Source organism: Nyctereutes procyonoides, unplaced genomic scaffold (genome assembly GCF_905146905.1).
Source record: "Nyctereutes procyonoides isolate TBG_1078 unplaced genomic scaffold, NYPRO_anot_genome, whole genome shotgun sequence".
In the NCBI taxonomy this organism is placed as follows: Eukaryota; Metazoa; Chordata; class Mammalia; order Carnivora; family Canidae; genus Nyctereutes; species Nyctereutes procyonoides.
The window spans coordinates 45,222,595-45,234,329 of NW_026575020.1; the positions used below are offsets into that span (position 1 = coordinate 45,222,595).

General features: G+C 41.7%; 1 protein-coding gene across 2 annotated transcripts in view; it reads left to right on the forward strand.

The window, feature by feature from the left end:
* Positions 1-11,480, forward strand: part of TLK2 (tousled like kinase 2) — a 120,999-nt gene extending 109,519 nt beyond the window's left edge. For both annotated transcript variants that reach the window (XM_055337354.1, XM_055337358.1), the window contains 5 exons: positions 547-716; positions 1,901-2,039; positions 6,310-6,421; positions 8,305-8,412; positions 10,384-11,480. In XM_055337354.1, the coding sequence (XP_055193329.1) occupies positions 547-716; positions 1,901-2,039; positions 6,310-6,421; positions 8,305-8,412; positions 10,384-10,557 (703 nt within the window). In that variant the 3' untranslated portion in view covers positions 10,558-11,480. The remainder of the gene's footprint in view (positions 1-546; positions 717-1,900; positions 2,040-6,309; positions 6,422-8,304; positions 8,413-10,383) is intronic.
* The last annotated feature ends 255 nt before the right edge of the window (positions 11,481-11,735 follow it).

Here is an 11,735-nt window from a genome sequence, read left to right on the forward strand (position 1 = left end):
TACTTTTACACCTTTCACAAGGAGAGATTAATTATAGTACAGTATTGTGCCAGACTGCCATGAGACAGGACATGAAACCAGTTCTTGAGACCTGGGCAAACCCGAGATTCTTTCTGTCAGCCCTCGGGATCATAAGACATGTTACACTGAGAATTGTGTACTTGACCACAATATGCTTGTTTAGACCTGGAGCACGGTAGGGATACATGTAGGAGACTTTCCTAAAAGACACCTAGCTTATGTACATTATAGTTCATGGTAGTATTCTTATAGTCTGGATTTAAGAGGAGGTATGTCATGGGTGAGCTGTAAGCACAGCAGATTCCAGTGTGGAGGGTAGGAAGACTCTTGCCCAGGAGAGAATCCAGGTTCCTCCTGTCAACCACTCAGGTAGCTGATACTGAATAAAGAATAGAAGAGTACTTTAAGGAAGAAAGAAGAATGGAGCAAGAAACTAATTACCCAAGGTTTTCAGTGCGGCTAGTCTAGGAAGCCTTAATCTCCTTGTTCTTTCCCACAGTCAAATGTTGGTTTATTTGTCTTTAGGTTTTGTACAGTATTAGAATACTGTGAGGGAAATGATCTGGACTTCTACCTGAAACAGCACAAATTAATGTCGGAGAAAGAGGCCCGATCCATTATCATGCAGATTGTGAATGCTTTAAAGTACTTAAATGAAATCAAACCTCCCATCATACACTATGACCTCAAACCAGGTATGTCTAACTTTTAGGTGACAGTATTGCTGGCTTTTCTCTGGTCTTAGAAGTGACTTCTGAAGTTAAAGAATGTGGCGGGAGCCTGGAAGGCCTAATAATGTCTGGCTTTGCCTGGGTAGGTGTGGGAATAAGAGTCCTGGCCCCACAGTCTGGTTTGAAAGGGTGAGTTGGATTAAATGCTCTGGAGAAACAATGCCCTTGTCTTTAGAGCCAGGGCAGTTCATGATGTCAGCCCAATTTAGAAAGAACTGCTTTGGCAAGCTCAGTTTTTTTTTCCCCCACCAATCACTCATAGTACATAGCACTTGCCTCCCAAGTGTCTTTGGTAAGTGCCCCAAATTAACAATGTATTTTGCAAATATGCCTCCTGTTTCATTAAATTCCAGCAGTTTTTCATTTTTCTGTATGGTTACTGTGTAACTTCAGTAGACCTCAGCAAACAGTAGAGGGCAGTTAGACTTCTTACCTATGTTTTTTGTTGTCATTGTGGGCTGTTTTCAGAAGTCTGCGTATGGTTTCTGGAGACAGCTGGAACCAGCTTGGCTTGGGTGTTGGTTGCTAATTCTGCTTTCCTCTCCTGGGAGCTACATATTAAATCACACAATTTATTATTCTTTAATGTTCTAATACAGTTGAAATGACTAAAAAACTCATTACAATGAAGAGATTTTTAAAACGATGGCCATTGTGTGATTGGGTTTCCCATCGCTGAATCCGGTACATTTCCCAGCATAGGAGCTGTAGGTGGCACTGTGCTGCTACCTTTGGTGTCCTTGTTAGGTGTGCGTGTGTGTGTGTGCGCGCGCGCATCCGTCCTGAAACGACTGTTCTAAACAGAGTGGTTTAGAAATCCTTATTGAAAGTTTAGATGAAACTTGCTCACCATTTTTGACCAACTGTCCAAGTGATATTTTACTTTGGCGAGTTACTATTTTTTCCCCACTGCTCATCGTGGTGGTTTTGGCACATCTAGAAGGTGGTTCTTGGAAAATGGAGATTTGCAGCCAGACACTGAGGACTCTCCTCCAGCATCCAGAGTCCAGATCATTTTATTCCAGGAATTTAGATGTTTGCTATTACGTGCAAGAATTTGAGTTCAGTTGTCCCCTTCTTGTCTGTTATTACCTTGAACTTTTAATTAGTAAGTCTCTTTTTATTCATGAAGGTTTTCATCTTTTTAGGTAATATTCTTTTAGTAAATGGTACAGCATGTGGAGAGATAAAAATCACAGATTTTGGTCTTTCCAAGATCATGGATGATGATAGCTACAATTCAGTGGATGGCATGGAGCTAACGTCACAAGGTGCTGGTACTTATTGGTAGGTATCCGGGAGATCTGCCAAGGTAGCTGGTGGAGATGAGGCTGTGCTTTACTGAAATGTTGGTAATTAATAATTAATATCTACATCCTGTCTTAGGTGAAAATGCTATAAACCAAAGTAGACTTTCCTCCCCAGATATTACTGTCTTTTTGGCAGTCTGACTCTTTCTGTTTAATTAATTTTTATTTTCTTTTTTGGAAACCATTGAGAGAGGTTATATATGGCCAGGCATTGGAGTTGTGTGTTTCGTCCTAGGTTTCGCCCTATGGAGTAGGAAGAGCATGAGATTGCACGTGTATATTTAAAGAATGTCCCTAAATTTTTTTCAGTATAAATGCAGTTCTCTTATTTTTATTTCCCCAGGAGAGGGAGGGGGAGGGTCGGGGCACAGAGCAAGAGAGAGAATCTTTAGCAGACTCTATGCCCTGTGTGAGCCTGATGTGGGCTCAGTCTCATGACCCTGAGATCATGACCTGAGCCAAAATCAAGAGTCAGACAGGCACTCAACTGACTGAGCCACCCGAGTGCCCCATTGCAGGTCTCTTTTTATGCGTTAATAGGATGAGGGATTCATCTCTAGAGTTGCCTGAGGATGGTGGGCTGTCAAGGACAAAGGAGTTGTGAAGATCAGTATGTAATCACAGCACCGCTTGAAATCTAAACAGGAAAAAAAGCACAGTTTGCTAAGAAATATATCCATCCCCTTAGCCATGCTTTAAAAGGTTTTGGGCCACATATCTTCCATCTTTTGTGACTCTATGGCCTATGGCCACCCTACCCCAGCTGTTTATGAACTCTCCTACTTTTGCCTAGTATTCCTTTTGACAGCAAGAACCATAAAACATACCTGCAGCCCAAGCATTTAACTTTGTGATTGTAAAGGCATGTTAACAGAGCTTCCTTTTCACTTCTGAGGTGGTGACACAAAGGTACTTATTGGACATGTGATTCCAACATGGAGGAAGTAGGGGTCACACATGCTGTTAAACTCCAGGGTCTGTTGGTCATATCACTTCTCTTTGAGATTGGAGGGCCCTGGGCTCCTGTAGAATAGTGACTGCTTCGGAGGATATTGTTTGGAAACAGAGAAGGGGGAATATCATTCACCACCCACAAGATGAGCTCTATTCTCATCAGTCTGATCATATGGAAGTTATCTTTATTAGAGAAACCATCAGATCCCGAGAAAAACACCATGTGCACAAATTTCTGTGTTTCATTGCTCCTTATTTTGTATGGAGATGGTACCTATAGTGAAAATCAGTCCCTAAATTAAAACTTTGAGATTCTAGGTTTAAAATAGAAGCTACATTTACAGTGTTTATTTACTATGGTGGTTATTGTGGGTTAGTGTTCCTGTCACTGAATGACACAGAAATATCTCTTGTTGGAAATTCTGGAAACAGGTCTGTACCTCTGCTGTATAAATTCACTAGAACTTAGATTTTAACTTTTTGTCTGGGAGCTTGTTCTTTGTAAAAAGTGAAGCCTTTTAACATTGAAATTAATTTTCTCATTGCTACCTATTGCTGTATTTGCTAAGGTTTTAAAAATTTAGTGGTTGGAGTTTAAACAAAAATTATGTTTGGGATTTACTTCAAAGTAATCTGGGAGGAGGGGAGAGATATTATATGAACAGAGATCAACCCCATGTTGATAATTATCGAAGCTGGGTGATGGTTACTTGGGGGTTCATTTTACTGTTCTACTTCAGACTATATTTGAATATAGGTTTCATAATAAAAAGTGAGGTAGAGAGGGAGGCTACTGAGAAAATTTAATTCCGTGGGTTTCTTTGAAGGTTTACAAAGTCTTCATGTTGGTAGAAGCATTGTCATAACCAACTTCCTCATATGTAATCCACTTGTGATGTCCACAGAGATATAAACAGGATAGGAAGACATAAAAAAAAAATCTAGGGACTGTTTGCAGTATGTTGGTTGTTGCAGTATTTGGTAAAATTCTTCTGCATTGAATACTACTTTTATTTTACAGTTTCATTTTTAAGTAATCTCTACAACCAACATGAGGATTAAAGGCACACTCCTGAGATCAAGAGTCACATGCTCTGGGACACCTGGGTGGCTCAGTTGGTTAAGCCATGGACTCTTGATTTGGTTTAGGTCTTGATGAAGGATTGTGAGTTCAAACCCCACATTGGACTCTATACCCAGTGTGGAGGCTACATTAAAAAAAAAAAAAAAAAAGGAAAGAAAGAAAAAGAGTCCTATGCTCCACCAACTGAGCCAGTCAGGGACCCTGAATACTATTAAATAAATGATCTGACTAGACCTTGAGAAACATATTTCTCTATGATGATTTTATCATGATGGAATATGCATCTAGATTTTTAAACATAGTTTAGTGCAGTGTCGTAGAACTGTCTTCTCTCTCCTAAAGTCCTTGATATTGGAGCACTTATTATTTTCAGTATTATTTGGGTGGAGAACTAGTTTATTTCTCCATTTACACATGGGGTAACTGAGACCTAGCTAGTATTTTTCCTAACTTGTACTATCCAGTGGCAATCAGTATCTTTGTTTCTTTAATCAGTATCATTTGTACTCTGAATATTTGGCTAAATTATTACTTAGCATTTGGATAAGTTCAACAACGTCTGTCCTTCCCTACCACCTCCACAAAAGAGTTATAAATACATTAAAATGATCATTTTGGAATCAAGGTTCTATTTATTTATCCAAGATCATATTTAAATTATATATGTTGAAGAATCAAGAGCCATGAAAAGTTGGGTTCAGGGAGGCTTTAGTAGCAATTGGGAAAGCTGTTCTTTTTAGTCTTTTTTCCTGTATTTTTATTTCTTTGCTTTTTTTCCCCCTCTTTGTGAGTTCAGTGTGTGTTTTGGCTAATAGTTTTCATTGTGAAATAATAAAGTAGGTCAGTGGTCTTAATCATCCCAAAATGTCCATTAAAAGTAATAAATAAGAAACACAAACATGAGAATAAACTACTTTTAAAAAAGGAAAAAGCCCCTCATCAAATATTTTCTGCCTCTCAACTCTTGTGGTCCCCTTCAAATTGTAAGTTTAGACTTTTATACCAGTAGCACAGCAGGGTTTAAAATAAAGAATTTTTCACAGAATTGATTTTGCCAGCATGAAATCTGCAGAAATCGATCTGTTATCTTCAGAATGCTGCTTTCCAGCTGCACCATGGCTGAGACCCTAGGCAATGAGTGGAAGCATATTTGTTTGGTTTCCTAAATGCCAAGAGGCACTTACCTTCCACACCATACAATTTGGTGTGGTTAGCTGCCCATCTCATCTGTTTCAGAGGCCAGGAGTTGGTGGGGAGGGAAGGGATTCAGATGAGGTTTGAGTTGTGCTAACTACTAGTTTGTTTGGCTTTTTCTCCCCTACTTGTTAGACTTCCAGTAAGCTCCTGACCACCCTTTGAATGGAAAATGTAAAATACCTTTGATAATTTGGGCTGTAATATCACCATTTCTCATATGTTATTCCCAGTCCAGATTTTGCAAAGAGGTTACTTTAAAAAAGCAGACAGCTAGTCCCCTTGGATTTATAGTGGATCCTGAATTCATTTGGACTTTTAGAAGAGTTCTTTTATTTTTTTTTTATTATTTTTTTTAATTTTTATTTATTTATGATAGTCACACAGAGAGAGAGAGAGAGGCAGAGACACAGGCAGAGGGAGAAGCAGGCTCCATGCACCGGGAGCCCGACGTGGGATTCGATCCTGGGTCTCCAGGATCGCGCCCTGGGCCAAAGGCAGGCGCCAAACCGCTGTGCCACCCAGGGATCCCTAGAAGAGTTCTTTTAGAGACCATCATCTTTCTCCATCAACATGAAAGCAAACCCATACCACTTGGAGTTATATTTTTTGATGTTTGTTGCTGCAGCTCTCATAAAAGAAAATGCACTTCTTTTGTGTTGTCCCTCCCTTTCAGAACTTGTTGAATGACACTTATATTAGGCACAAGCCTGGGAACGGATGCTGGGGTAGGCGAAGCAGGGACTGAGGGAATATTTGCCCCCCTCAGTGAATTGAGAAGTGTATTTTAAGGCTTTTAGGGCATGACTGCCTCCTTAAGTTAGAATATCTTCTCTCTGACTTCCCTCAGCTGGGCCCAAGTTGCTTTTTTGGTGGAATTTCAGTTAAAATTCAGGTATTTAAAGAAAAAATTCAGGTATTTTTATTTCCCACAAGGTCTTCTACTTTGCCTTTTTGTACATGTCCTAGATTTACAGTCATTTTTCTAAGAATTTTTATTTTCCTTTTGTCCCAGGTATTTACCACCAGAGTGTTTTGTGGTTGGGAAAGAGCCACCAAAGATCTCAAATAAAGTTGATGTCTGGTCAGTGGGTGTGATATTCTACCAGTGTCTCTATGGAAGGAAGGTAAGGGGCAAGGTCGGGGACGGCGGCCTGACGTCTGTCTTGGGTGGCACGTGTGCACACTGGCATGGTGTCGGTCATTCTCTTGGAATTAATCATTTAGTTATACAGAATGGAATCCTGAAAGTTGTGGTTTGAAGAAAATACAGACGGTAATAAAAGCTTTATGCATAAGCAGAACTTTTCAACCCTAGAGTACTGAATGAATTCCACTGGCTATTGAAAACATGCCTTTTTGCTGTTTTCAATTAGATCCAGGATATGTTTTGTTTTTGATAATATGTACAAGGAATTATATGAAATAGTTTATTTAAAGTGTAGAGTCATCCCCAGGAGCCACTCTTTAAGGTCTCAAGAACTGAAACTTGAAATATCTACAGGACACTCTATTCCCAGTCATCCCCATTAGTTAAAGCTATTATTAATAAAAGCATACTCTCTATTTTCCATACTGGGGATGTGTAGTGTTAGAAAGTATTCACTGTCTGTTACCTTTGGAGCAAGGTGATAGACCATTTGGATACATAGTAACCTAGGTGGTAAACCATACCTAATGAATTCTCACATTTGTGTTTTCCTTAAGAGCATACTATCCTATAAATAAACATACACACTAGGATCCAGTGTATATATACTCAGAATTTTACTGTCAAGTATGAATAATTGAAGTTTGTCAGTGGTCCCGACAGTGTAGGTTGTGGGTATGAGCCATTTGAGAGTTCTACAGCTCCTCTGGACTCTTAATATTTTTATTACAATTCCCAGACCAAGCTCTTAATTCAGATTTCAGCTTCCTCTAACTTCTCCTTGGTCTTTGTTTCTTTATCTTACTTCTGTAATATAGGGAAACTATTCAGAACCAGCCAGTAGGGGGTTATTATTTTTAAGTAATCTCTACACCCAACTTGGGGCTCAAACCCACGACCCTGAGATCAAGAGTTGCATGCTCTACTGACTGAGCCAGCCAGGCGCCCCCCCCCCCCAGGGGAGTTAATTATTATTTATACTCTCGGATAATGTGGAAATGCTGCTGACAATGTTGGTAGAGGCTACATACAAAGAATTGTTTGTGATCTCTCAGTTGAAGCACTGTAGAGATGATGCTAAGCTTGAACTTCTAATACTTTATTAGAAAATTGGGGTTCCTGGGTGGCACAATTGCTTGGGCGTCTGACTCATGATTCTGGCTCAGGTCATAATCTCAGGGTTGTGAGGGCCAGCTGCTATGCCCCCCTTCCCTGCCAGCTTGTTGCTCAGTGAGGAATCTGCCGAAGATTCTCTCTCTCCCTTACCCTCTGCCCCTCCCCCCTTGACCCCTGTTCACTCTTGCATGCACACTTGTGTTCTCTCTCTCTCTCCCCTTCTCTCTCACGTAAATAACATCTTTTGGGAGGCAAAAAAAGAAAATAGCACATTGGGGGCACAGATGAAGCCACTAAGTAGCCCTAGCTCTTTTCCCCCCCTCTGTCCTTACTTCCTCTGCTGTTTCCTTTTCCATCTCTCTTTACCTGTGTCTTGGGTCTGCCAGTGACACACGTATGTAGTACTTAAGCCTACAGGTATCATTCAGGGCAGAAGAGGTTGCTGGTTCCTGCTGCAATGTTCTTGGCTATAAGCAAAGCTCAACAGAGGTGTTATGATATGGCCCATGCTGCTTCTAGTCCCAGCTCTGCCTTAATCTTGATGTTGCACCGTGAATATGTTACTTCAACTCTGAGCCTTTCCACCCCTCACCTGAAAAAAGCAAGAGTTAGAGGAGACCATCTTCGAAGTTCTTTCTAGCAGTTCTCACCAAGGCATGTCTTCTTTCCCTTCCCCGTGGTTTTGAATTGTGTTCTCTTTCATCTTAACGAGAGGCCCACCTCTGTTTTGTTTTTGTATGATAGCCTTTTGGCCACAACCAGTCCCAGCAAGATATTCTACAAGAAAATACGATTCTTAAAGCTACTGAAGTGCAGTTCCCGCCAAAGCCAGTAGTAACACCAGAAGCAAAGGTAAGCTGTAACCCACTGGCCAGCAGGAAACGACTGCTTTGCTTTCTGTATTAGTTGTCTGGGTAATAGTGGATGGATTATCAGTATAAACAGATCCATCTTAGATGGTGAAAAATAAATGCAAGAAAGGGTATGGAGGGGCGGGAATTCATTTTTTGCTGGCTTGGTCAGGGAAGGCTTCAGTGAAGTGATATGTTGAGCAGTCTTGAATGATGTGAAAGGTATAAGGCATGTGTAGGTTTGGGAGAATGTTCTAAGCCAGAGAAATGTGTGAAGCTGAGATGCAAGTGCAAGCTTAGCAGATCCACAGAGCTGGTGGAGCCGAGGGAATGGTGGTGGGTAGGAGAGGTAGCAGGGCAGATGGTAAACTGAGATGGAAATACTTGAAGGTGTTACTCAGGACAGCTATGTGATCTGATTGCCGTTTCAAAGGCCTGTGTAGAGAAAAAATGCAAGGCGGAATTATTTGACCAGTAACTATCCTGTCCAACCTTAGGTAATTCATTTAACTCCCCTTTCACATCTCACTAGGAAGCATTCATTTTTTTTTTAAGATTTTATTGATTTATTCATGAGAGGCACAGAAAGAGAGGGGTAGAGACACAGGCAGAGGGAAAAGTGGGCTCCCCACAAGGACCCTAATATGGGACTCAATCCTGGATCCCAGGATCACGCCTGAGCCAAAGGCAGGCAGACGCTTAACCACTGAGCCACCCAGGCATCCCAGAAAGCATTCATTTTTTAAGGCCAAGGATCATGAAGCTTATTTCTGTGACTTGAATCAAGCAGCTACCTATAGGTGTTTTTGGTTTGGGAAAACCAGGATTGTTGCTATACTTTTGTCCTTTATTAATTAAACATGGAAAAAAGAAAATCATTACATCTCATGTTTATATTTTTAATGGATTTTTTAGACTATATTTTTAGACTATATTTTTTAGAGCAGTTTTAGATTTACAGCAACACTGAACAAAGTAAAGAGTTTCCATGTATTCCCTGTCCTTCCACATGCACAGCCTCCTCCACTGTCAACATCCTGCACCAGAGTGGGACATTGGTTATAATCAATAGACCTATATTACAACATTATTATCCTTCAAATATAAAGTATGGCCTGAAGGTGATAATGACATTTTATATTTTTAAAAATCAGTTCATTTATTTAAAATAATTATGAGACTCTGATTAAATAGAACTCTCTCCTTAAAAAATAGGAAAAGATAGATCATCTGCTTGAGGGCCTTTGTGATAAGAATTGTAAACACTGAGCCAGTGGGGCCCTTCACACCTAGCACAAGGAAACTTCCATGTTGGTAGTCAATTAGGATTCTGAATGAAACCAAACTCTGTATGATTCCAGGTCTGTAGTCCTCGTGGGGAGACAAGTCCTGTGCAGGTTTTCCTTTACTACTTAGGTGTGTGGGCACCTAATCATTTGCTTGATGATCTTTCAAGCAAGAATGAGATTCACCAATCTGTGACACACTGCAGTGTTAGTGTCAGTCTCCTCACCTCTCCTGTGGTGGTGGCTTGTCATCACAAGTTTTCACTTCCTTAGGAAGTAGAAAGTTCACGTGAGGCTATGGTTTGTACACACAGGACCATGAGAGTAGATATGCCTGGGTAAACTGACCAAGGCAGAAAGAGTGGTTTTTGTGTGGGTCTTTGTGCTTTGGGAGCAGAGATATTTAGAGGTCAGGTGGTGCCCTGTTCCCCCCCCAGGAATGGCTTGGCCACCTCTTTCGGGGAAGTAGTCTGTGGCCACGGAGTGGTGCTGCTGCCCGTGCATCTCCTTGCTTGGTCCTGTCTGCGTGTGCCCAGTGACTCCTGGGAAGGGCCTGGAGCCCCTTCTCTGTAGAAGACTTCAGCTCCGGGCCCTGGGCCCTAGCAGCTGCTGCAGAGCCTCAGGGTTCACCCCGGGGGGCGCCATGATTAAGTGCCTCAGGCTTCTTCAAGAATATTTCCTTTCAGGCGTTTATTCGACGATGCTTAGCCTACCGAAAGGAGGACCGCATCGACGTTCAGCAGCTGGCCTGTGACCCCTACTTGCTGCCTCACATCCGAAAGTCGGTCTCCACGAGTAGCCCTGCTGGAGCTGCTATCGCATCAACATCGGGGGCGTCCAATAATAGTTCTTCAAATTGAGACCCACTCCTAGGCCGTGAACTGTTCAGCACACACAAGTGGACAAATGGCATTCAGCAGCGGGTTTGGAACATAGCGAATCCGAATGGATCTCATGAAACCTGTACCAGGTGCTTTTATTTTCTTGCTTTTTTCCCATCCATAGAGCATGACAGCATCGATTCTCATTGAGGAGAAACCTTGGGCAGCTCTGGCCAGGCCTCGTAGGAAAAGGCCCCGCCCGAGGTTCCGGCGTCAACGGCCACTATGTGTGGCTGCTCTGAGTGAGGAAAAAATTAAAAAGAAAAACTGGTTCCATGTACTGTGAACTTGAAAACATGCAGACTCAGGGGGGTCCCTGATGCAGTGCTTCAGATGAAGAATGTGGACTTGAAAATACAGACTGGGCTAGTCCAGTGTCTATATTTAAACTTGTTCTTTTCTTTTAATAAAGTTTAGGTAACATCTCCTGAAAAGCTTGTAGCACAAAGGCTCAGCTGGGGATGGTGTTTGACTTCGGAGGAAAAAAGTTGCTATTGCCCGTTAAAGGCACTAGAGTTAGTGTTTTATCCCTAAATAATTTCAATTTTTAAAAACATGCAGCTTCCCTCCCCCCCCCCTTTTTTATTTTTGAAAGAATACATTTGGTCATAAAGTGAAACCCGTATTAGCAAGTACGTGGCAATGTTCATTCCAGTCAGATGCAGCTTTCTCCTCCGTCTGGTCTCCTGTTTGCAATCGCTTCCCTCATCTCAGCAGGGAAAGCATCGAGTGGGAGGACTGAGGTGTGTGGGGCTTTTGCTGTCGGACAAAGAACGAGGTTAGAAGCCCGCAGCTTGGAGTCTCTAGGTTTTCAACTCTTCACAATTTGAACACTTGACGGTTGTCCCTTTTAATTTATTTGAAGTGCTATTTTTTTAAATAAAGGTTCATCTGTCCATGCAGTCCTCTTGGATTCTCTGAATGTAGTAACTATCAAAAACTGTTCCAGAGGTAGGCAGAAAATGGGCCGGGGAGCCAGATGCTCCAGGGATCAGGAGGTCCTACCCACGGTCTCTGTGTGCTTGCTAAGTGGTGTACCTTTCTTGTTAACCACGATATTAAAACTTGATCAGCTCATAAGCTTTCCTCTGTTAGATCTTTTGGCAGGAAACAACCTCCAACCCTCTAAATTTTGTGGGTGTGTGCTGGTGTGTGTG